General features: G+C 35.0%; 1 protein-coding gene across 3 annotated transcripts in view; it reads right to left on the bottom strand.

Annotated features, from left to right (window-relative positions):
• Kdm3 (Lysine demethylase 3) overlaps nucleotides 1-24,744 on the bottom strand; it is a 441,386-nt gene that overhangs the window by 19,724 nt on the left and 396,918 nt on the right. For 2 of the 3 annotated variants that reach the window (XM_089637379.1, XM_089637377.1), the window contains exons 8-9: nucleotides 15,780-16,602; nucleotides 13,679-13,768 (exon numbers count right to left, since the gene is read on the bottom strand). In XM_089637379.1, coding sequence (XP_089493505.1) covers nucleotides 13,679-13,768; nucleotides 15,780-16,602 — 913 coding nt within the window. The remainder of the gene's footprint in view (nucleotides 1-13,678; nucleotides 13,769-15,779; nucleotides 16,603-24,744) is intronic. The other variant, XM_089637380.1, reaches the window with a different exon arrangement.

The following is a 24,744-nucleotide window of genomic DNA, read 5'->3' as shown; positions in this document are numbered from 1 at the left end:
CCATTATCGCCCTGGTGAAAGACAACTTTTAAGAATCAAAACATCGCTTGAAATGAATTTAACCGTGTTTGGTGATCAGATCTGCATGGCCAGGTTGTTCACATTCTTCCTCTTCCCACTCCCTTTAGCCTCAGAACATATCCCAATTATGAGGGCGTAAACACAGAAGCGTGCAAATCATTCTACAGTTGTTGGGCACAAGAAAAAAAAGGTCGGTTTTCATTCAGGAAATTTCAACCGTGTACATGCGTTTGACGTGGCTGTTTAATGAAATTGATGAAATTAAACTAAAATATTTAAATATTTTACAGTAAAAATATTCTTCAAGGTCATTTCTTACGTAAAAAAACTTAGAGAATTAGTGCAACGAGGTCGGCATTCGAACTTCTACGAAATAAAACTGATGTTAAATAGTACGAATAACAATCATAAATAATTATATCAGCAAAATTGTGCCATAAACAAATTAATAGTTTGTCAAATTCTCGGTAGCGAGCATGTTTTGAATTCAAGGTAAACCACTGGTAAATTTATGAGGAAAACCCAATATGATGTTGATATGAGCTTATTATTTATTTGACCCAGTGGAATCTCGACTACAAAACAGTGAATATATTTTCCAAAGCAACAAAAAGTAACGAACGGTGAGCTCTGTTGTAACAAGTTTGCACCTATTTATTGTCTGGAATTTTGAAAGTAAAGTCAAATCAACTATTTTCAGCAGACAGATCGGCAATCTTTCATCGTGAGGTATGGGGTTTATGTATCAATTATTATTATTCCAATTATTATTGTTCCATAATATGAAATAAAAAGGTGTTGAAACTTGGGACAAGCGTGGTAGTAATAATTAATAATATAAAACAGCCACACACAGTGCAATTATTATTGCGCCGTGTAAGTGGATGTTTGCTGATCAGTTCAAAACGATAAATAGCTGTTTTCTAAGCCAATAATCGTAATCTACTTAGTAATCGTTGTATAGTATATAAATAAAAATAAATCAAGAGTTTTAAATAAGCTTGGTATTGAAATGTCGGCTAGCCATTTCTTCAACATTTAAGTTGAAACACCCGCACACCCAATTTCTACCGCTTTATAACAAGTTTTAAAGTTCCAAAAAATATAAGTCAATTAAGAAGATAATATCGATACATGTGTTATGCCGAAACGTTAAATATATATATGAAATTACCTCGATAGAAAAAAATCGTAAGTAATCTCCGAAAATTATTAAAAACACGTTTTGTTGTGTTATTTAATATTACAGGCATTAAAAAAATCACAGTGTATCTTTAAATGCAACTAAAGCATTCGTCGAGAGATTTCGTGTTTAATGAAATATTTTGCGATTTTCGCTTATTGCGCTCCCACTTTCATTCGCATTCGCATTTACGTATCTCCCTTTCAAACCATCTTTGAACGCTTACTACGGGGCCGTAAAGTCACTTTAACGCCAATAAGATGTGTTAACATTTTGATGGTTTCAATTTTAACCAGGAAATTTATCCAAGCGATATCCGCAGGTAGGTAGCGTTTCACCGAACTGGGTCAATCCGCAAGAAATTCGCTCAGGATTAACAACGTGACGTGAACCTTGTAGCGAGAACATTCTGACTGTTTATAAAATGCATTTCTTATTTATATTTCACCGACGCGTTCCGGGTCGGTATTTTACCGGCTTCCGGGTGACAGATACGCCGGAAGTCATTTATTCAAAACCGCGAAGAATGCGTTCTTTTTTAAACGAAACCATTGTTTGTAAAAATGAGATATCATTTGAATAAAGAAATTTACCATTCAGAAATCTGTTTTCTCAACCAAGATGAATTTTAAACCCTATATATTTCCCGAAAACAGCACAAATCTAAACACAATACCACCCACTTTTATGTGATTTTATCGAACCATTTTGGTCCAAAACCCACAATGGCAGGGTTTTAACATCTGTGTTCTTAGGTAAAAATAAACACGATAAGATCATAACGAGAGGGGTTCCGGTACTGGGGAACATTGTAGCTTTATGAATTCTACTGAGCTATCGAGGCAACTAATTATTAACTAACACGTGTAATAAACATTGAATTGCTAATAAATGTGCAAATTAAGCATTTCATTATCACAGCGTACATATTACACGTGGAATCAGTAATAGATATCTAAACCTATATAAAACAAGAAAAGTAAGAAATATAAATAAAATATGATTTAGTGATATTATGTAATTATAAATAAAATATTTAAATAATTAGTATAATACGTTTTGATTAGTATAATACGTATTAAAACGTCGAATAAGTATTATTAGAAATATGTATACATAAAAAAATTGACTATGTGTGATATAAACAAAACCAGAAATTTTCATCGTAAAATATGTGTGATATTATATATATGTATATTATTATATATGTATATATATATATATATATATATTATGATCCGTTGTTCACATAAGCATGGCGTGCTATTCGAATTCACGCGAGGCGGACCTTAGATGGGAGTAATTTTAAAATACTAATGTTTGTTGTAAGAAATATTTAGCGCGCAAAGCAAAGGCCACTGGGCTCGTAAATTTGACCGGGGCCAAGTGAGACGTGAGCCGCTAGTCTCTAGCCGCTTGCCGACCGTTCACTGCCTACCCACACACGCCGCGTGGGTGGACATTGACCATTGACCGCACTTCGGTGGGGAGACTAATAATATTGCGTGTGTAAATAAAGAAATCTGATAAGGAAAAGCAATTTACGTCTTGGCAACAACCACGCGCTCCGAGAGATCCAACTGTATTTACTTACTGTTGTTAAATTTCTATCTGGCGTTTATAAATCCTCTTGTCTTTGTGTCGTATAGTCGTAGATCAATCGCAATCGTGGAGAACTAATGATTGTGTACAACAATTAATTAAACAAAATACCGTAAAAATCAATGAATATTCTCCACCTCCTTTTGATATGATACCTCAAAAAAGCAGATCAATAGTTTCTAGCTATCTGTAAAGAATATACACAATGCCCTTGTGATTTCCCATATTATTGAGTTTCAAAAAACTGGAACGTCTATTTTTATTCAATGCCAATTACAACCGTTGCAATAATGGCGAGCAAATTTTTTGCCGGCATAGCTCTTTTTGTCTTGCAGTAAAATGTACCAAGTTTACTACTAAAATGCTTTCGTCTTGCTTTGAGTTTTGAAGGAAGGTGGATTAAAATTATAATATTTAGAATTTGAAGCTTATCTCTCTTTATCAGGATTAGGGAGGGTCTTGCGGTTCTTGGTTTTTCAGTCACATGGTCGCAGCAATGTATGATGTTATGACCTATTTCTGAAGATTTCTATTACAACCGGATACATGGCGGAAGACGTATATTAGCAAGGGCGGGATAGGTTATATGAAGTCTGGGAGTACCTGGCTATTCATAGCTAGTCACAATAGCTAAAATCATAACAAAGCCACAGCTGTTTCCGTAAACAGACATCTGTTATTATTAATGTGCGCGTAAGCATTTAATTTGTTACCAAGCAACTACATAAATAATAATTCTTAAATTCATTTGTCATAGGTTCAATGAAGACAACCTTGTTGGGGACATGCGGCATTATCTATAAAATTAAAATAAAACAAACAATAAAAAAACATGTTTTTGATGCAAGTTTTTAAGATTCCCTTCAAAGAAGAAATATAAAAAATGCATTGTCTTTCGACCTTCAAACTAAATAATCAATTACGTACATTATAAATAATATTTGATATACAACGTCTTTGTATTGTAAGACTTCCCGTTGAGGACAAAACTAAAACACGTCCGGAATATTATGGGCAGGAGAGTGCTAGCCCCGCGAAGAATATAGAAGGGAAAGTGGATATTATTGAGTAAGATTCGAAGAATTTTTGGAGCCATTCAAAAATCGTGCCTGGCAAACAAGATTCAATTTCGAGATACATTCAAAATATAAATTATAGTGCGGTCAATAACAAGACTAAAAGTTTGTTACCAATCCTCAAAACAAAAACTCCCTCTATATATATTTCCTGTTATGGTCATATATATAATTTTTTTAAATCGAGAAAGAGAGAACACAAAGCTTTCTCTTTTTTTTAAGTTTACGATAAGACTCTCCCGTATAATATGAAATAAATCTATAAAAGAGAACCATCAGACAGTTGTTAACCCGTTCAAGGTTTGCATTTTTTGTAAATATAAAACCTTTAAACTTGATAGTGTGGAGGTCTGCACAGTAAACTTGATAGTGCGGAGGTCTGCACAGTAAAAGTAATAGTGTGGAGGTCTGCACAGTAAAAGTAATAGTGTGGAGGTCTGCACAGTAAAAGTAATAGTGGTGAGATCTGCACAGTAAAAGTAATAGTGTGGAGGTCTGCACAGTAAAAGTAATAGTGGTGAGGTCTGCACAGTAAAAGTAATAGTGTGGAGGTCTGCACAGTAAAAGTAATAGTGTGGAGGTCTGCACAGTAAAAGTAATAGTGGTGAGGTCTGCACAGTAAAAGTAATAGTGTGGAGGTCTGCACAGTAAAAGTAATAGTGTGGAGGTCTGCACAGTAAAAGTAATAGTGGTGAGGTCTGAACAGTAAAAGTAATAGTGTGGAGATCTGCACAGTAAACTTGATAGTGTAGAGGTCGGTCGCTAAGTAAACTTGTATTGTATTAAACTTGTGGTTTAAGTTAGGTCATGTCATTACTGTTATCAGTAATGACACTAATAACGAGTCGCTTTATCATATTATCATAATGTATTACCATAATATAAAGTTATGTGTAAAACGCCATCGAGGTGATGTTCCCCAACGTTCTAAAATGTTCCTAACCCAAATATTATGACAAGCAGCTAAATAGATCATAGTATCATACCGGACGTGGCAAGTGGTTCCGCCAATAGAGGATGCTGGGAATGCGCATTGTGCAAATATACACTCCCAACTGCTCCCAACCGTCCGGAGCCAGTGTGACGATGGCATCCCCAATAGTGGTATGATGTGATGCTGAAGGTAGTAGGGAGAGGGAGATGGGAAAGATGAAGGTGGGGGAGTATCTGGCAATGATCACCAAACACGGCTAAAGCCATGTCAAGCAACGTTTCAATTCTAAATTATGGTCTTACACCAGGGCGATACTGAGAACGCTGTACCTTGCTCCCACCATTATCACGGACACCCTTTATTAAAAGAGTATCTTCCCCTTTGGAACGTGGAGCAACTTTACTGTATATTATTTTAAATTAACAAATTGCGAAATAACACAAATTAATCATTTAATATTTACCTGCTCGCGCCTCGGGATTGGACCCGCGACCATCAGCTTGCTAGTCAAATCTGTCATTTGTAGTTCAAAAATTTTTCCAAATAACATGTGAACTGCAATCCAAATGTTATGATTGTTCAAAAAAGTAAAGTTTAAGAGAAGTATGATATTATACACTATTATCGGTGTTGCATTATTTTATGAGACCTAACTATCAAGAGCCAGTGGATCTATGGCATCACAACGAAGTGGAAGTTGGTATGCGATAAGAATGGAAAAGCAAAAGTGATTGTAAAACGGAAATAGTATTATTAGTAGTAGATACTGGGTATTCAGATCCGGTCACTTAACATTGATGATATTATTAATTTTACGACTACACAGCGGTCAACCTAAAATAAAACTATCCAAGGGCATAACAGTTTTCACGACTTCAAAAGAACTACGAGGTATCAAACACGCGATACCTTTATTAATAGACACAATCAATATTGATACTGTTCCGTAGTGCTTTACAAGGTACACAAACGAAGTTCATATCATGTTATTCTATTTAGAAAACAAACACGAGGCGCACAGTTTACAACCGCATCAACAAACATCGTAGGTACCATAACATCTAACTTACGAAGCTGAAATCTGTTCCGTTTGAAGCGGTAATAACTCTTATTAAATGGCGAGCTCTGTAATGAAAATTACACAGCTGAACGGTGCAAGTCAAAGAAAATACTTTCGCTTCACGTCATTTACACCGTGAGCTCTGAAATATCCAAATATGTAACTGCAAAAATAAAATAAGGCATGACGCCATTATGTTTGTTCTATATTTATAAATACTTATCCCGGGCGAAACCGGGCAGTAAAGCTAGTAATAAATAAATAGTGAATAATAAATGTGCAGTTTTCTTATCCGAATGAATAAATAATAAATACCTTGTACGAAGACCATGAAAACAATATTATTATAAGACTTGCATCGCATTGGCACTGGCAGGTACGCAAATACTTGCATTCTTAGAGATTCGTTGAGAAATAATAATCCGAATAAAGATTACTTCGCTGTCTTTTATTTTTTACAAAAACAAAATTACACAACCCAATTTGTATTTTTATCTCCATCAATATTATCATAAAAAACAATGAAACATTTTATAAAGATAACGATTATACTTATTTTTGTTGACAAACATTAGTAAGGGGTGCGTGTTAATGAAATAAATGACTCAAGGATAAATATTTCTCGAGTTTATCTTCGGCATAACTACTTATCTAAGGTCGACTACTTTGCGCAATACGAATTCAGAAATAGGATTCAACTTATATCAAAATAGAATCATAAAGTAGTATTATCTATGATCTGGTGTATCAAATCTTTTCAAAGTATAATTTGACAAGAAATAAATTTATTATTATGTGGTTTGTGAACACGATATTCAGGTATTTTTTTTAGATCACTGACGTATTATTTACACGAAATGGAAAGAAAACCGATATTGGTAAATCGCTTAAGAAAGGTAACATGAAAACAAATCTAAATTTAGAAATAATAAACCACTTACAACGGTTGGCTAACTAATTTGTGATGTTTGGTAATATTATACTACGATTTCGTAATTTTAATAAACTTTCCTATTTTGTATTCGAAATAGATAGAACAAGTCTATTAATAAAATAAACGCAATCGGTTGATTCCATTACTTAATTCTCTTTAAATCATGTTCCAAATTTTAATCCTTTGCAACAATGCCCGTGATAAAATAGGTGTTATCTCAACACACTTTGTATTCGAGATAACAATTATTTTATCTGGTAAAACTAGGTCAACAGTGTTACCGAGTATAGAAGACCCACAAGGCAACATAATAAAGAAATATCACGTGCCGAACCACTACATGCAGACCTTGAAAATAAGTAGCCTTAACGTCACAATGGAACTTGTGATGACACTCGGTGTTCCGAAGAAGATACGAGAAGACAAATCGGAAAGAAATAGGTACACTTTTTAAAACTAGAAATATATTTTCTTTTTGAACAACTGAAGTGTGTAACAAACTTATTTATTGACAGTTAAATAAATATTTTCCAAGCTCCATCCATGGCATATGACGGTAATTACGCAGACGGAAAACCTGTACAAATTTCATGACACCAGAATGTGTATAGTTTGTGCTTCTTTAGCACTCAGCTTATCCTGCTTTATAATTAAACTGATAAGCGTGGTTTTCTTTGTGTAAGATTTATCTTTGTAATTACGACTGTGTTAAGAGATTTAATTGTTTTCTGAATTAATTGTCCGACAAATTTTTACAAGGCACTTAAATTTGATGCATAATTCCATTCTTAAATCTGATAATGTGAGTCACGTGAGAAATTCTGCTGGCTGTGACGTGTTTGACAAACCATTAATTATTTGAGAAAATGAGGTACACAGCCAGTGGACAAACAGTACAAAACTTAAGCTTATTTTGCCTTGCCGATATCTATTAGAGGAAGTTCGACTCATCTAAATCATTAAAACAATGATTTTTACATATGGATTTTAAGTTATATTTCCTGTTCATAGGTGGTGTACCTTGCCACAAAGAAAGCACTAAAACCAGCGATTTTTAATGATCCCTTTTGCACGTTCATTTTACCTTACCATTTACTTTCGATTTTGTGAAATATTAAATAATGGATAAAAAAAAATAACACGGGTATGCGAATTTCCATTAATGCGACCCAACAGCGAATTCCACTGAAAAAAAAACAATAATGGCGGCTTTCTTTCTTTAATTAGGTGGGTTCGATGAACTCAAAGAAGAAATAAAAAAAAAATTCACAAAAGACGGATTCTATTCTCTCATGTTAAAATTTTTATTAAAAAATAAACCTACATTCTAAACACTAACAAAAAAAACATGAACGAATGAAAACCAAACCACTTAATTGTAAATTATGTTTTATATGGTTGTTTTTTTTAATCACAAATGATAATTGATTCTAAATATATTACGAGATATTTTAATACGGGCCGGTTCATGGACGACAACTAACCGCCTGGGGACGTTAAATAACAACTTGAAAACATTTCGTTTTCTCCGACGGTAATACGGCCGTACGTATATTTTATAAAGCCCAGACGACCGGTTAGACGGGTACACAACGGTATCTTTCTTCATCTTATTAGTGATGCTCGAATCATTGTCACGACTATTTTCACCCACGACCCGTCAGTTTAAATATCGACACGATTGTGATGGAATGATGACGGTCGTTCAATATCAAATAATGTATGAATGTATTTTTATACTCCGATGATAGTGGTTCAAAATAGTTTTTAAATAATTTCAGAAGTCCTCCGATACCTATCGAATAAAGGACATCACAAGTGCCTTGTGGGCGTATCTCGTGATCCAAATCGACGGTTCCGAAGAACAATGTCGGATGTGCTAATTTGTAGTTTTGAAATAGAGCTGTTTAAAGATTCATTTCTGCATTTTTACTGTTTTTGAGATCAATAAATTTAGTGTTGTTTGATATTTTGCATTAACCCCTGTTTACTTAATTGAAGAAATGTATTGTCAAAAACAGTAAAAATGTAGAAACGAAATTTTAAACAGCTCTCCTGCAAAACTACAAATTTGCACATCCGGCATTGTTCTTCGGGATCGTCGAAATATAAGCATAATGTGGGCCTATATTCCCATACAAAACTGTCTTTCATCGTGATTAAGAAATTCAAGTAGGATGGCGATGTACAATTTCTGGCGAGTGTAAGAGAAACAGACCGCGTGCTGAATGGATAGAACTAACAGATACTTTTGTATGGAAGGCACTTTTAATATTTTTCTATATTCCATGTCCGATACAGTACACTACTACACAGGAAAAAATCCTTTTAAAAATATTCTACCGAACTTTATTATTTACTATAAACTAGAAGCCGACGCACGGTGGGCTGAAAATCGCCTCTCATAGACATAGAAACTTGAATTTTCAAGGGTATTTTTTTTGGCTAGAAATGGATTCTGCTGATCATTACTATGCTATAAAATGTCGTACGAAGCAATTGCGTGTACAAATGAAGGAGTTATAATTTTTTTAAGAAAAATTTGTATGGCGCTGACATTAAAAATGAGGCTATCTCTGGAATCATAAGGTTGGCCGTTCTATCCTTACATACAGATAATACTACTATTTATTTGTATTTTTTTGACATACTTCATATTGTGGCGCAAGGTGCGATTTTTTTTTTAAAAATCCTAAAGTTGAAAAAAAATCTTTTTTTTGTTGATGATTCATTTCAATGCTTAAATGCTTTACATATGAGTATGCTTTGTCTAGTTTACAATATTTTATTTACACTCCAAGCCAAAACACTGTGCACAGTGAGCTGAAAATCGCCTTTCATAGACATAGTGACTTGAATTTTCAAGTGTATTTTTTTTGGCTAGAAATGGATTCTGCTGATCATTACTATGCTATAAAAATTTGTATGAAGCAATTGCGTGTACAAATGAAGGAGTCATCATTTTTTTAAGAAAAATTTGTATGGAACTGACATTAAAAATGAGGCTATCTCTGGAATCATAAGGTTGACCATTATATCCTTACACACAAATATACTATTATTTATTTGTATTTTTTTGACATACTTCGTATTGTGGCGAAACTTGTGATTTTTTTTTTAAAAATCCTCAAAGTTGAAAAAAAAACTTTTTTATGTTGAAGATTCATTTTAATGCTTAAATGCTTTACATATGAGTATGCTTTGTCTAGTTTACAATATTTTATTTACACTGCAAGCCTAAAAGCATTTAAGCATTAAAATGAATCATCAACATTAAAAAGGGTGTTTTTCAACTTTGAGGATTTTTAAAAAAAAAATCGCACCTTGCGCCACAATATGAAGTATGTCAAAAAAATACAATTAAATAGTAGTATTATCTGTATGTAAGGATAGAACGGCCAACCTTATGATTCCAGAGATAGCCTCATTTTTAATGTCAGCGCCATACAAATTTTTCTTAAAAAAATTATAACTCCTTCATTTGTACACGCAATTGCTTCGTACGACATTTTATAGCATAGTAATGATCAGCAGAATCCATTTCTAGCCAAAAAAAATACCCTTGAAAATTCAAGTCTCTATGTCTATGAAAGCCATAGACATATGAATATTAGTAGACCTGCCCTAAGTGATTAAAAGCGTATTATCCCCACTCCCCATACCGGTTCCATTGAGCCGGCTGGGCTCGCGTACGGCCTCAAGTGAAATTTGAAAACGTGACGTCATCATTCTTGTGCGAACTATGGTCGAGGCATCATCGGTTCATTTTACGAAATAAAACGGCAAAATGTTGACTTGTGATATGAAAACTTGTAAAAATAGATGTGAAAAAGAGAATAAACCCAATTGTCGTATTACATTCCATAAGTAAGCATTATTTTACTTTATTTTAAGCTTATTCACACCGTATTATATGGATCAGTTTTAGAAACATATACTATCACATCTCAATGTAGCGATTCTCAAGTGTGCTCATCGTTGTTTACTGGGGTAAGTAAATTATGAGACATTTGTAAAAGTGTCTTAACTAAATACTCTGAAACTAACTACGACTCTGAAAATAGAAGCTGCCTTACTTTGCCGAATTTGGACTTTGGACGCAAATTAGTTCATAACGTGGCGAGTAATTTGCGCTCCCATGTAGAAATGTCTATTCATTCAAAAGCAGATTTTACTTTTAAGAACTAAATGGTGATATTATAATGCGAGATGCCTATTTACTGTCAGATTGATTTATTGACGAATCACAGTCAGCCTTACTCCCTTCGTTCTTCAACAGTTGATTTTACCCCTCGCCATTAGCTTCTCGTCTATTAATTCCTATGTCTGTGATGAAAGCCGATTTTCAGCCCACTGTGCGACGGTGTTGCTCGGGCTTTAAGCAGAGTTTATCAAAATTAGATGTAGACCGTAAATTTCCTCTTTTAAGAAAATGTCATCATATAGATTTGTGATGGTATTTTAGCTATTAAAAATGTTGGATGATGTTCGCGCCACATTCTGAGATGTGATTAAAGCATTCAGTTTTCTGAATGTAACCACAGGTCATCCCACTGCGTCCGTATCAGTACCGAATCGACAAAAACCGGAGACACTGAGAAGAAAGGTCTAACATGACTGCGCTTGCAAATCGTAGTGAACTATACTTATCTGTGCAGGGCCTCCGGTTTGTGATTCGATACCGACACAGTGTGACGACGGGCTAAGGAATAAACACGAACGTTCGGCTTAGAACACTCGCTAGAGTAGTACAATCAGTATTTTCATACTTATTGAGCCATTCTTAATCTGCCTCACGGAATAAGCAAACACGAACGCGTTATAAAACTTATTTTAAATAAAAAAATATAGTTTATTACATTTTATGTCGTAATAAAAAATAGTTTATAAAAACTGCAGTGAAGAATTGTTATATTTGGAAATTACACCATGACTCAGTTGATAAAATTACAATAAAGTAGAATCACGTGGTATTTCATGCAATTCCGTGGAAATAGTTTACTAAAGGATAACGGCGGCATAAAACGTGATGTACTTGAATGGTTATTGATTTTTATATGACACAAACAGTAAAAGAGTACCTAATGCCCAAATGCAGTTGAAATACAGCATCCCAAATTTTATAAGGCCGAACTGGGATTGCAAAAATGAAGTACCTGAATATTATATGTGGCCACTAAACATAGCTAAAGTTAATTCAAGCAACGTTTCAATTTTTAAATCAGAATCAAAATGTATAATATTATATGTACAACAAACAGACGTTAATAATGACTAGCTTTATCATAATTTACTTAAACAGAATTTAAATGAATATTTTATGCTAAACATTTTCTGAATCGAGAGGAAAAATCATCTTGATTTACAGCCGTTGGTCGCATGACGTGACCTATTTAAGACTGAGCCAAGAATTTAAGAGATCATAATACAAGCAAGATGTACAACAAGCAACGAGAGATATACATACCAAGCCACCAGAGGACCACGGGGATATCCAGTAAACAAGCGAGATCAACATTTAAATTGTAAGCAAAAAATACTTTTGACAGCGGACAAAACTAGCATTATTGAGTCATTTCGTTAAAAATATGCGACACTTACGGTTGAACACATTTATTATTCTGTAAAATCTTTAGCACGGGTATAAATAACACGGGCAATAGATTTAAATTGAATACATCAGAATGAATAACATATATTAATTTATTAATCTTGAGTTAGCTCACATAATAGGGTGTGCTTATAATTTACAAACAAATAGGTATGTAACAGATATTGACAATTTTCAATATTTAAAAAAAATTATATTCAATTACAAACATAACAAATGATGGCGGAAAACACGTATCCTTTGTGTTTTAAACATATTTTCAGTCGCAGTAATTTCTTTCGGAATTTTATTGCATTATAAGAAGGACAGCCTGGAAGATGAAGAGATCTATGTGTGCTTAATTTCTAACTTTTTTTGCAAGTTGATAAATGTAAAGATTTAAACTAATTAAGGTGTTCAGTTATTTGGTTGAAAGTCATTCAATTCCGTTACATTCCCAGTGAAACAATCATTCACACCATTCCTTGAATGAAACCAGGTAAAAAAATCGAATTCCCAAATTTATAAAGTATATTGAAAATGCTTGTTGCTTATTATTCGATTGATAGAACTGTCAATCGAATAATAATACATTTTAATGGTTAGTAATTAATAAGCGATGATCAATGGAGGCATCGGTTTAATGCTTGTGACAGATAGACAGCGCTATATTTTCGTGGCTTGGCCTATTTCAGCGTATCGCTCCGCCATACATTCCCATTGGTAATGTATGGACCAAGCCATGATGCATATAGCGTAATGTGCCGCCTACCTAATTAGTTAGAAAGCTACGAAACTTCGGAAATAAGGCTGGCACATTCCTAGGTTATTTATTTCAAGTATTTATTAGAGAGCCAATGAAAGTACCCCAAGTTTAAGTGATAGATTTAGTTATTGAAGCGGTGTTGATGAATATTAAACGATAGATGGGACGTTCACAACAGATAACATCAAACACATAACACAGACGAGCCTGGTCTACGTATCCAGGAGTAGGGAGTGGGGAGGTTGAGAACACGAACTAGTAATGGATAAAATAGCAACCGTCAAATCATGCAACTGTGTATTCATCTGAAGTGACCTTCCAAGAAAGCATTTTTCTGTATCAGTTTTTACATAATTAAATAGAGCCTAGGAAGCAATATTTGTGAAGCGCCCTCGATATGATTTTTCACAAAAACAGGGCTAAACAAAATATTATTACAATGGACAGAGGTGATGCAGAGATGGTGACAGTTGACAGTACACATATTGATTTGTGAGAGGTGGAAGACATACCTATGCCATGCGAGGAGACGCTGAGAGGGTTGACCAGCAGACAGGGCCAGTTGTTCTGCCTCCGGCGTGGTGCGCAGGTACTGCTGACTCCTGTCGGGCACATTGCAAGGTCAGTCATTGGATGGGTGATCGGCGATCAGTGATCAAGAAAGACCACTCACATGCAACATACGATCGCTCAACCCGGGGAGGGGACATGTCGCTCGACAGTGACGACAATACGCTCAGTCCTCGGTTATTAATTACTTTCGTAGCACAAGCTTGGTTCGATTGCACAACGGATTGGATATGGAACAACGCAGGTAAGAGTAAGAGTTAGAAGGCTTGTGATTTTCTGTTGTTTTGGGTTAGTATTGTATAAATACATCGTGTGTATTCGATCAAACATATTATGTAAAAACAGTAAATGAAAACGGAAAATTATTTACAGTTATTCGGTATATGGTAAGTGTAACGAAATCACCGGACCCTACATAAAAAACCGCTTGCTTCAATAAATTAATTAGCAATTCAAAACGTATATAAGTTTACATTACATGAATATATAGAACGTTACTCATGAAAAATTCACTATTTTCGTCGATGGACGAAGATATTTCTGCGGTCTTAAAAACAACATCTTTCCGAAAATACTGTAATAAAAACACGAAGGTTATAACAATTATTACGACTGAGGTTACTATACCTACCTAAACCAACAATAAATGTTTCGGTTTATGAAGAAATACATCTTGAATTACAAACACCACTCATTAAATATTGACAAGTTCACTTCTATGTAATATAAATGTGGAACTCACGACTAGCAATCACGATATATAAAAAATGTAATCACTCTAGATCAATTCTATAGACCTGTAATAGGAATTACATATTTCCATAGCACGAAGGTCAACAATGACTGGTGAACGGGCAATTCGTGTTAGTCACTCGTTGCGAAACATTCGATGTTTTGCTAAAAAGTTCCCGGCTACTGGGAACGAGAATATTATAATTGTTACATAAGATAATCACGATAACAAGATTTTGATAGAATGCCTGCTTGAGACCGTATTGCTATAAACGAGTGATGCTAGTTGGATAATATTGCGGTGAGTAAAATACCGTAAAAAACGTGATCACATATTTGTGCCAATGTGTGTATAGTAAATAATAAGCTACTTCAAAACACAAGGCATCATTTACACACATCACTTATTAGTGTTTAACAATATCCAATATCTCAAATCAAATCCAAAATAAAAAACCGGTGGTGTGTAATACAGGACCTTGTAAATTTTCGTTCAAGGGCCATGTGAACATGAATTTTTATGTCTCTAATCGCATTGTTTCTAGTGGACTGACATCATATCCATATATCGTAGTATATAAGCTCTCAACCTTTTTAGGGAGTAATTAAATAAATTATAATAAAAATATTTTGAGAGAATCATTCATCCGCTCTCTTGTAAAGTTATCTAAATGGACGTGTAATAGGTACATAATTGTTTAAGTGTGTGTTTTTTTAAGCTTTTGCATTGAATCATCAACATTATTATTTTAGATTGCCAATTAATTCCATGCAGCTCCAATTCGACGAATTGCTACAATCGTACGGCTAATGAGATAAGTTAATTGCGAGAAGGAAAACACGATTCCGAAATCCAAACCAGAATGGAATGGAGGCATGGCAGATGTTTCCGCTTGTAAATGCCACCGCCGATCAGTCGGGGAAAAAACCTGCAAAACTCGTTATCCGGCCAACAGGTGATGGCAGCCGGGTCGCCCGAGGTGCCAGAGAAAGATGCAATACTAATAGTAATTAATAAAAACAAAAGTAACGCTACCCGTGTACTATATTACCTACGTAATGTTGCAACAGTCGGACATTAACTATAATCACAATCCATTCAGCGGTGTGACTTTGTCTAGCGTTCAATGACAAACAACCGATAAGGCGCGAGAGTACACTTCTAATTATTGCTTATTGGGCATTATCATTGTCAGTATTGAAAAGAATAATAACAATAACATACACTGTATATGCATATCGTGACGTGCAATGGAGAATAAGAGATGGAGAGACCAGCCATAACGCTGAGGTTTCAACTGATGTACATACCTCTGGAGGACTCGCTCGTGGCGTTCCCTCTCGAGGTACTCCTCCTGGTAGCGCTTGGACCACAGCAAGTCTGTGGCCGGCACGTACATCTCCGGCGGGGGCAGGTGCAGCAGCGGCGGCGGGTAGTGCATGTGCGCGTGCTGGGCGTTGTGCGCGTGCTGTGCGTGCTGCGCGTGCAAGTGCGGCGGGGCGGGGCGCGCGGCGGGCGCGGGGGCGGCGGGGTGTGCCATGCCCCGGGCGGCCAACTCGTGCTCCTCGGGCACGGAGAGCGCGCTGGAGCGGGAGCCCGAGCGCTCGTCCCCGGAGGCGGAGCGCAGGGAGCTCACGCCCGAGTCGCTGCGGTCGTCCGGGAAGCGGCCCGCCTCCTCCATCCTGGCCGCATCGTCCAGCGCTCCCGTGGCAGGTGTCGGGGCGGGCAGCGAGGGCGGTGAAGGCGGTGAAGGCGGTGAAGCTAGCTCCGGAGGTGACGGACAGCTCTCCACGGCACTGGGGCTGACGGGCTGTACTTGTTCAGTTTCAGCGTCAGCTTCAGGCTCGACCACAAGTTCGGCCTCAACTAGCTGGGACTCTACTAATACCACTGACTTAACTATCACTTCACTGTTGGAACTATCACCTTCGATGAACGATTCTTCTTCTGGCTCCCGTAATTTATACACTTCCTCTAATATTTTCTTCTTGCTAATATAACTGCCTTCACTTTTCTTTTTTTTCTTATTTTCGATGTCCTCCTTTTTTGGAGGACGATCGGTGAACACTTTTGTCACGTTATTTTTTAACTTTACAACTTTCGTTTTCCGTTTCTTAGCAGTCTTCTTGGATCCTGAGAAAAAGAGAAAACAACAAATTAATGACGATTCAACAAATAATTCACACCAAACTAGAAGTAAACAAAATAAATAATATTCCTACAGTCAAAAAGTCCGCAAACAACATCCTTCATTTTGTAATTCAATCCGCCTAGTGCCAATGACACCAAGACACCGCAGTTGCCGCAGACACCACGTCTTGTGAAACTGGCATGACCGACTGAGACTGTAATCTATGTTATAATTGAGTAGCAGGTAGCGAGCTGGGCTAGCACTAACGGCCACTGCTCAGTTTGCGACGCGAGAGATGAAAAACTCGCCAAAAAAGCCCAATTACGAACCGTCAAAAATCCTTGTACCTACACACGGTAGGTGACCAAATTATTAGTCACTGTGCAAAATTAACATATTTATGGTTCTTTTCATTTGAAGTAAATAGTCAAGTATTTTAACTTATTTTATTACGTGATAATGTGACCACAAACATATGTACCTACCATTGGCTGCGTTTAAATGTTGCCCTATATAAAATAATTGATATAATTTGACGAGATCTATTTTTATCTTACTTTGTAATATTTTGTGTTTTTTATTTCACATACAGTTTTTATCTCAGTTGAATCATTATTTTTGTTTCGGTTCAGACGTGTATTGTTTTCCTTGTGCTTTATTACTTGTTTTTAAAAAATATTATTTACCAAGCAAGTTCTTAAATTATAATTTAAATCATGCACGACTACCATAATACAGACATGAATGTGGTAGTAGTTAAGAAAGACACAAAATATGTAATTCATAAAATTTATTAATAACTAGAGGCATTGCTGAAAAGCTACATTCCGGGTCCGGAATATATATATACACCTAATCAGTGACCTTTTTGTCAATGTTGCAAACCTAAACATGATTTAGGATAATAATCTATTGACAAATGTTTTTTATTATTATTACTAGCTGTACCCGCTAAGCGTTCCTGTGGCCCAGTATGTCTGTGCCGATAGAAGAACAATAGCTCGCGTTGCTTTTACGAAGTAAAAAAAAACATGTTTGTACAAGAGATTACGCTGTTTTTACCTATCACAGGTGACATCTATATAATATAGCAATTGGTGAAGAAATTCCGGAGATTTAATATTTTTAAAAGAAAAATTACTATTAAAAATATTATATGTTTAACTTTATAAATAGATTATTATCAACTAATCTAGTTTTAAGTTTTAATTTAGTTCTAACTAATTTAGTTTTATTAAACTAAACGTAAAAAATATTATCGTTTATTTATATAGATAAATTTTAAAAAAGTCACCCTACGAATACAAAAACAATACATACTAATAAAAAATACAATATTCGGTGTTCAATGCTATTATCGAACTGTGGTTATGGTTTATGCCACGTTGAGACGACTTATATATGATTTTATTTACTCATGCCCTATTTTATTTTCAAGTGATTATTAATTTATTTGGTAAAATAAAAATTACTTAGAAAATCAATTGTGTTAGGTGAGGTACTAAACTAATAGTAATTTTTTCGACAAATTTAAAGGATAGCTGGACAGGCTTAATGCGAATATTTCTTTGAAATAACACTTTTCATTCATTTTTTAGTAAATGTAAAAAAATACCTTTTTTATATTTTGGTTCACTAAAATATATGATATGTAAAAATAAATGTCCTAATTTCACGATGAACTCAAATTTTCACAGTGGCTCTAATAATTTGATCACACACTGTAATATAGTTTAAAACTTGAAACGCTATGCCCAAAGACATTGTCGGCAATCTATAAAAACACGGGGTTGTGTTTATACAACGCGATCCAGTAATATTTTAAGCTATTCTTGCATAACACGAGATAAAAGCAACTCCGCGCCCAAAAATATATATAAATTTTTAATACCCGGTACAACGACCCAGGAGAACCTCCGCGTCAGCTATAATCACTTTCGCTTGGCAAACAATACGCGTCAGCAATATTCAATCGCGCATTGTTCCGAAAGCCAACGCTGCAAAAATATAGCGGTGGGAAATATAGATATTAACGACAGGTGGCTTAACTATTCACCAACCAACGTAAAACGTATACTGTACAATTCGATAATAAAATTTTCTAATTAAAACTACAGTGTTTATATTGCACATCCCCATTTCATCGGTCTCATCCTCCAAGATAATTGTTTTATATGGAGAAAATTATTGTATAGTGTAAGTGTAATCCCATAACATACGGCCATGTAGATTGTGGAATGAATGCAGTGTGGGCTTCGTGGGCGTACGGGGTAAATCCGCGTGGGAGCTTGTTTTAAACTTTACAATAGTATAAATCCTTCCAAACAATTCTCAGTGAAAGCGTACGGATTATGAGGCCGGGTTATGAATAGCCCAACGGCACGTTCTGTAAAAGCAAAACCTTTGAGTTTATATACATAACACAAAAAACAACTCGATATAGACGCATAATAAAAGTGTTAAACGTTTACAATAACAAAGAATTGTTTATTCTATTAAGAACTAGTTAGCTATGTTCCCTCGTATACTGACGTCAAACAAATGCGCATGAAAAAAAAAACAGATAAAATTGTTATGCGGAAAATTAAACGCGTCATCACAAATGACACGGTCTATGTTTATTCTACATATGCACACCGAGAGGAAATCATGAATAATACTGTAAAATGAACTTACGAAATGTGATGTGCATACAATTCTGGTTTTGATCTTAGTCTTAAAAAAGTGAATAGATTTATTTTAGCTTCTATTCAGTTTATAAACGAAGTACAGAAATACATGTATTAAACGTGTTTTCCATAACGGCGAAGGCATTTAAAATAACAGTAAACAGGGTACATAAAGCAATTTTTAGTCAAAATCACAAAACAAACCCTAATGCCTTCCTCAAAAATGTACTTTTATATTTTTTTCGTTAACAATAATTTTCCCAAGTTAACATCATTACCTCTGCGTTTTCATCGGGAAAAATGATGCGCGGAGGTCGGCTCGCTTTGCATGTTTCCCACGTATCGAAGGCATAATTTATGTATTCATTGGTACACCGGTATGTATTCCGGTATGTTGCTAACTTCGGGAGCCTCGCCTTGTTCTAGACCAACCAACCCTGCGCTGTGTGGTGTGTGTGTTCTATGTGTGGTATAGTATGTTATCTTGGTGTGTTCGTGCGTAGAAGTCTTCATGATAAATGTACGTACGTGTATCCGACGCTGGCTGAGAGAGCCGTGGACGAGAGGTGAATCCCAAGTTGCTTTACCAAGGTGAACATTTTCGTGCACCGATAAGCCGCCCCGAATAAAGACTAGAAAGCTTCAAGACGTGCGTTCATTCATTATGGCTACCTATTTCGTATTACATTTCATTTCAGAGCTAGCCTGTAGTCCTAACATTCTATAATATTAGATTTTATTTTCGCATCAATGAGCAAAATTGACTCGTCTGTATATTTTATTTGTATAATTCTTGACAAATTAGCTGCACCCACATCTGAACACATTTTTCGTTTATGAAGAGATAAGAAAATACACACAGTCGAGTTATATTCTGGCTTCGTTTTTTTTAATTATATTTTATTTCGTTATAAAATGTTAATAAAATTTTACATTTTATATCTAGTTTACATCTATTCTAAAACTGCTATAAAAATATTCTATTATATACCTACGTACTAATATTTGGACTTGACAACATCGAGACATAACCCACGAAAAACTGCAAGACTTTTGGCTTCCTTAACATTTAAAGGGAGTTGGAGTTCATTGAACATTTTGAAATATTTATAATAAATATTGTTTTGTGTTGCCGATAAATTTGTCTTAGGAAGCCTAAACTCGTTGCAGCTTCTCGTAGGATAGCCATGGACCGTATTTGAGATCCTCTCAGGCGACATTTCACAAAAGAGGCCCAATGTAAAATAGAATTTTATTATAATCCACTCATATGTGAAGAAACCTGTTTCTAAACAGTTGTATATGTAAAATAAATCTATAAAACACGAATTACTAAATTATACCTACATGCATACATTTCTGTTACTACAATTAAAATAGTGCCATATTTGTCTGTGTTAAAGATTGTTGCATTAGATGTATAAATCGCAAACGTCTTTAAATATTCTCACAAAACGGCGATTGCTGCCTACGTGTCACAGAGCAGGTTTTAAGAAGTATTACGACGTAGTCTAAAAAAAATATCGGAAAAACCTTCAATCACTTAAAATTGGAGAAAAAATAATTTTACTTATGTAACACTTCATTGGTGCGCAAATTTGAAAAGGGAAACCGTTAAAATATTGCGAGTGAAATATCAATTCATTTTGTAATACGAATTTTAAATAAACAGGTATATTATTTACAGGCAAACCTTATTTACAAGTAAATTTAATAGAAGAATATTTAAGTATCATAAATAAATCAATGTGCAGGCTGTATCCATTTTCACATTAAAAATCTAAGAAATGTTTGAATTTCTCAGTCGTGCCATGTAAACATATGTCAACGGACAGACAGGCAGACGAATCTTTATTATAATATTTGAACGACCAGTATGAGCAAAATAGTTAAGAACTTACAAACATTTAATTCACTACTTTCACCTCAGTTAAAAATTTAAATAAATGTCTCATAAGTGGTATCATTACTAACGATTACGAGTTTATCCTGGTCTAACAAACAATACAACCAAGCAGAAGTAGATTTAGAACATCACATGTTAGAGATAATTGCTTCCTGTAATGTTTTATGTATATATAAACAGAGTGTGTTACCCTAAAATGATTATCTATGTACGAAATATTATGTGAATGGTACTACGGACACCCTACATACAACGTCTGCGAGGGGTGACATTGTGAAGAGAATTGCTTATTCGTAGAATGTGTCCCGAGAACCCCAACTTACGATGATAAAACCGGCACATAACCCCACCCCACCTGTCGCCCAAATAATAAAGCGTTGCGCCGGCCTTAAAACGTAGAGGAAATAACAAACTATCAATTTGGGATTAACCTGTGACGTAAGATGTAATATTATTGTGATTGAACTGGTATTGCTTTAATCTAAACGTAAATGATTTTATTAAAATTTGAATAGGAATTAAAGATATTATTATTATAATGGAGAATGGAATAACCCACATGAAAGCCTCCGATGATTGAAATATCTCATGTAAAAGTTTATTTTAGAGAGTTTTTTTCATTTCTATAAAATCGTGGCGTTATTTGAAGGCTAATAAAAATGCAGATCCCCCTTTCTTCAATGCAGAACAGAAAAGGAACAAAAAGGAATCAATCAAACCAATGATTTTGGTTGATTCCCTTCTGCCCTGACTTGTACCATTCAAATAATAATATTTTGTTTCCCAGAATATTATCAATTTAAAACCAGCATATGATTGATTGACGGGAGCAATCCAAAAAAATCAGTCTGAACAACTTTTTTTACATACCCAATGCGCTTTTTGTGTAGGGTGAAATTTTATTATTCTCTGCGATCGATTATTTTTTCTGGTAAAAAAATAAGAACAATTTAAAATGTATCAATAATTATGAAGTTTCATGAAATTCCCGCGATCATATAGAAACATTGTGATAAGTCAACAATTTCACAATTAAAACGTGTTTGCAATCGCAAGTAATTCTGTATCGAAAACAATAATTAAGTTATTAGCGAAGGTGATGTAATGATTACATGTTATTCTTAATACATTATTTCAGTAAACAATGTCGGGCATATTTTTACGTATGTTAGAGAATAAAGAATGCAAATAATTGCGCAATGACCCGACGACCTAATATAATTACGATAACAGTATGTTATTCGCGTCGTGTTATCGCAGAGTACTCACCCTGTTATCGCGGTCTAGCGATAACGGCTATCTGTGAATTCTATGAAAATCACTACAAAACAAACAAAAGGAATTCATGATAAAGCGGTGAGGCCGTAAAAGTTGCATACAGTAACACCACAGTTTATTAATTAAACAGGTTCAACGAAAATAAATTGCAACATTCTTACTAAATAAACTGCACAAATGAATCATCAGACGTAAATTGTAATATTTCGTTATTTATTTTATGTTATTATGCTCTCATTTTCAAAGGTTTACTGTAAGAAATTAGACAATTACATAAGCTATTTATTCCCTTTATAAATGATTTAATTGCATAAATTTTCAAAAGAGTTTTTTTAATACAATATCAACTGTAAAAGAAAAAACAGACCGCACTGTACTATTTTTATTTTATTTATTTTTAACGGATGTTTTTCGATATCTTGGAAAAGTTAAGATAAAATAGTTAATGAAATAATAAAATGTGTTTTTTTTTCATACTTTGTGTTTTTTGTTTCTTTCTCGAAAACTTTGATAACAGAGGTATCACTGTTTTTTTGTACATACCGTTGACATTTCGAGTCACGCTGGCATGGAAAATTAATAACTTGTCATAGTTAATTGCGGCTGTAAAAATGGAGATTAGAATGTATAACCCGTATAAGCATTAATTATCAATGTCGAATTAGGGCAAATATTTCAAGCAATTAGAATTACTACTTAGGTAGTTGAAGAACTGTTACGCCTTCGACAGTATCGCTAATAAACGTTTTGGTATGTCACTAGTTGTCCACGATGTAATCACCCATTCACACCCTCAATATTTTATCTCGTATCTGTTATCGAGACACTTTTATTGATTATTCTAGCTCACAGAGACTTGAATAGAGTTGTGTGAGTGACGGTGCGATGACTTTGTGCGAACTGAATGTCATGCGGTGAATGATGCCGGTAAACATACGCAAAAAGTGCTAAAAGTGGTTATGACTCGCCTCGACCGAGCGCAGTCGGCGTCGAAACCGCCGGAGCAGCGTGACCCCAAAACTAGATGGCGCTAGTTAATTAAGACGAGTGTGTATCCGTCCTGCAGTCTGTAGCGTGCAGCGGTAGGTACCTACGCGGGAAGACTCGAACCCGATTTAGAGGCAAGCATGCATATCATCAATCCGAGGGAATTGACACCTACATTGTCCTACCATACGTGATACATTTTAAAAAGATGCTTGCTAGTGTAGTGGGACTACTGCGGGGGCTAAAAGGGGGACCGCGGGCGGTTTTTCCAAAATATTTCTAAGCACTATCGGTGTGCATTTGAATGTAATTTCAAAGTGCACTCAATGATCTGTCTGTAAATAAATGCCTATGCATTATTGTGATCGCCTATCGTATTTAAATAAAAAAATATAAAGTTCTTAATATGGTTGGATGTTTATTTGTATAATCAAGTTCTAATCGTAGATTAGTGTAGGAGAACAGTGGAAGCCAAATTCGAAAGATTAGTAAAAATATTACAAAATGAAGTCCAAATAATTGACCAATGACCTATGTTTCTGCTGCCAGGTGCTCTCAGAGCCTAAGCATTTGTAGTATGCAAAATTTAATTGATTGAAGGCATAGCATAGGTGGGAGTGGCTTAAACATAATCAGGGCCATTGTAACGCTAAATCTAACAGGATGCCCAACACAGACATAGGAATTAATAGACGAGAAGATAATGGCGAGGGGTAAAATCAACTGTTGAAGAACGAAGGGAGTGAAGCTGACTGTGATTCGTCAATAAATCAATCTGACAGTAAATAGGCATCTCGCATTATAATATCACCATTTACTTCTTAAAAGTAAAATCTGCTTTTGAATGAATAGACATTTTTACATGGGAGCGCAAATTACTCGCCACGTTATGAACAAATTTGCGAAGTCCAAATTCGGCAAAAAAATTCGGTTCTATTTTCAGAGTCAAATATTTCGTTTAAGTATTTAGTTAAGACACTTTTATAAATGTTCATAATTTACTTCCCAGCAACCAACCAGCTTTGTGTTTCGCGTCCAGACGTTTCTCGATGTGATAGTAACAACTGATTCATAATATACGATGTGAATATGCTTAAAATAAAGTAAAATAATGCTTATATATGGAATGTAATACGACAATTGGGTTTATTCTCTTTTTCACATCTATTTTTACAAGTTTTCATAGTACAAGTCAACATTTTGCCGTGTTATTTCGTAAAATGAACCGATGATGCCTCGACCATAGTTCGCACAAGAATGATGACGTCACGTTTTCAAATTTCACTTGAGGCCATACGCGAGCA

The sequence above is a fragment of the Hesperophylax consimilis genome, chromosome 11 (assembly GCF_061612785.1).
Source record: "Hesperophylax consimilis isolate HC1 chromosome 11, BYU_Hcon_1.0, whole genome shotgun sequence".
NCBI lineage: Eukaryota > Metazoa > Arthropoda > Insecta > Trichoptera > Limnephilidae > Hesperophylax > Hesperophylax consimilis.
Note: the sequence above shows the minus strand (reverse complement) of the source record. Positions and strands in the feature narration are given on the sequence as shown.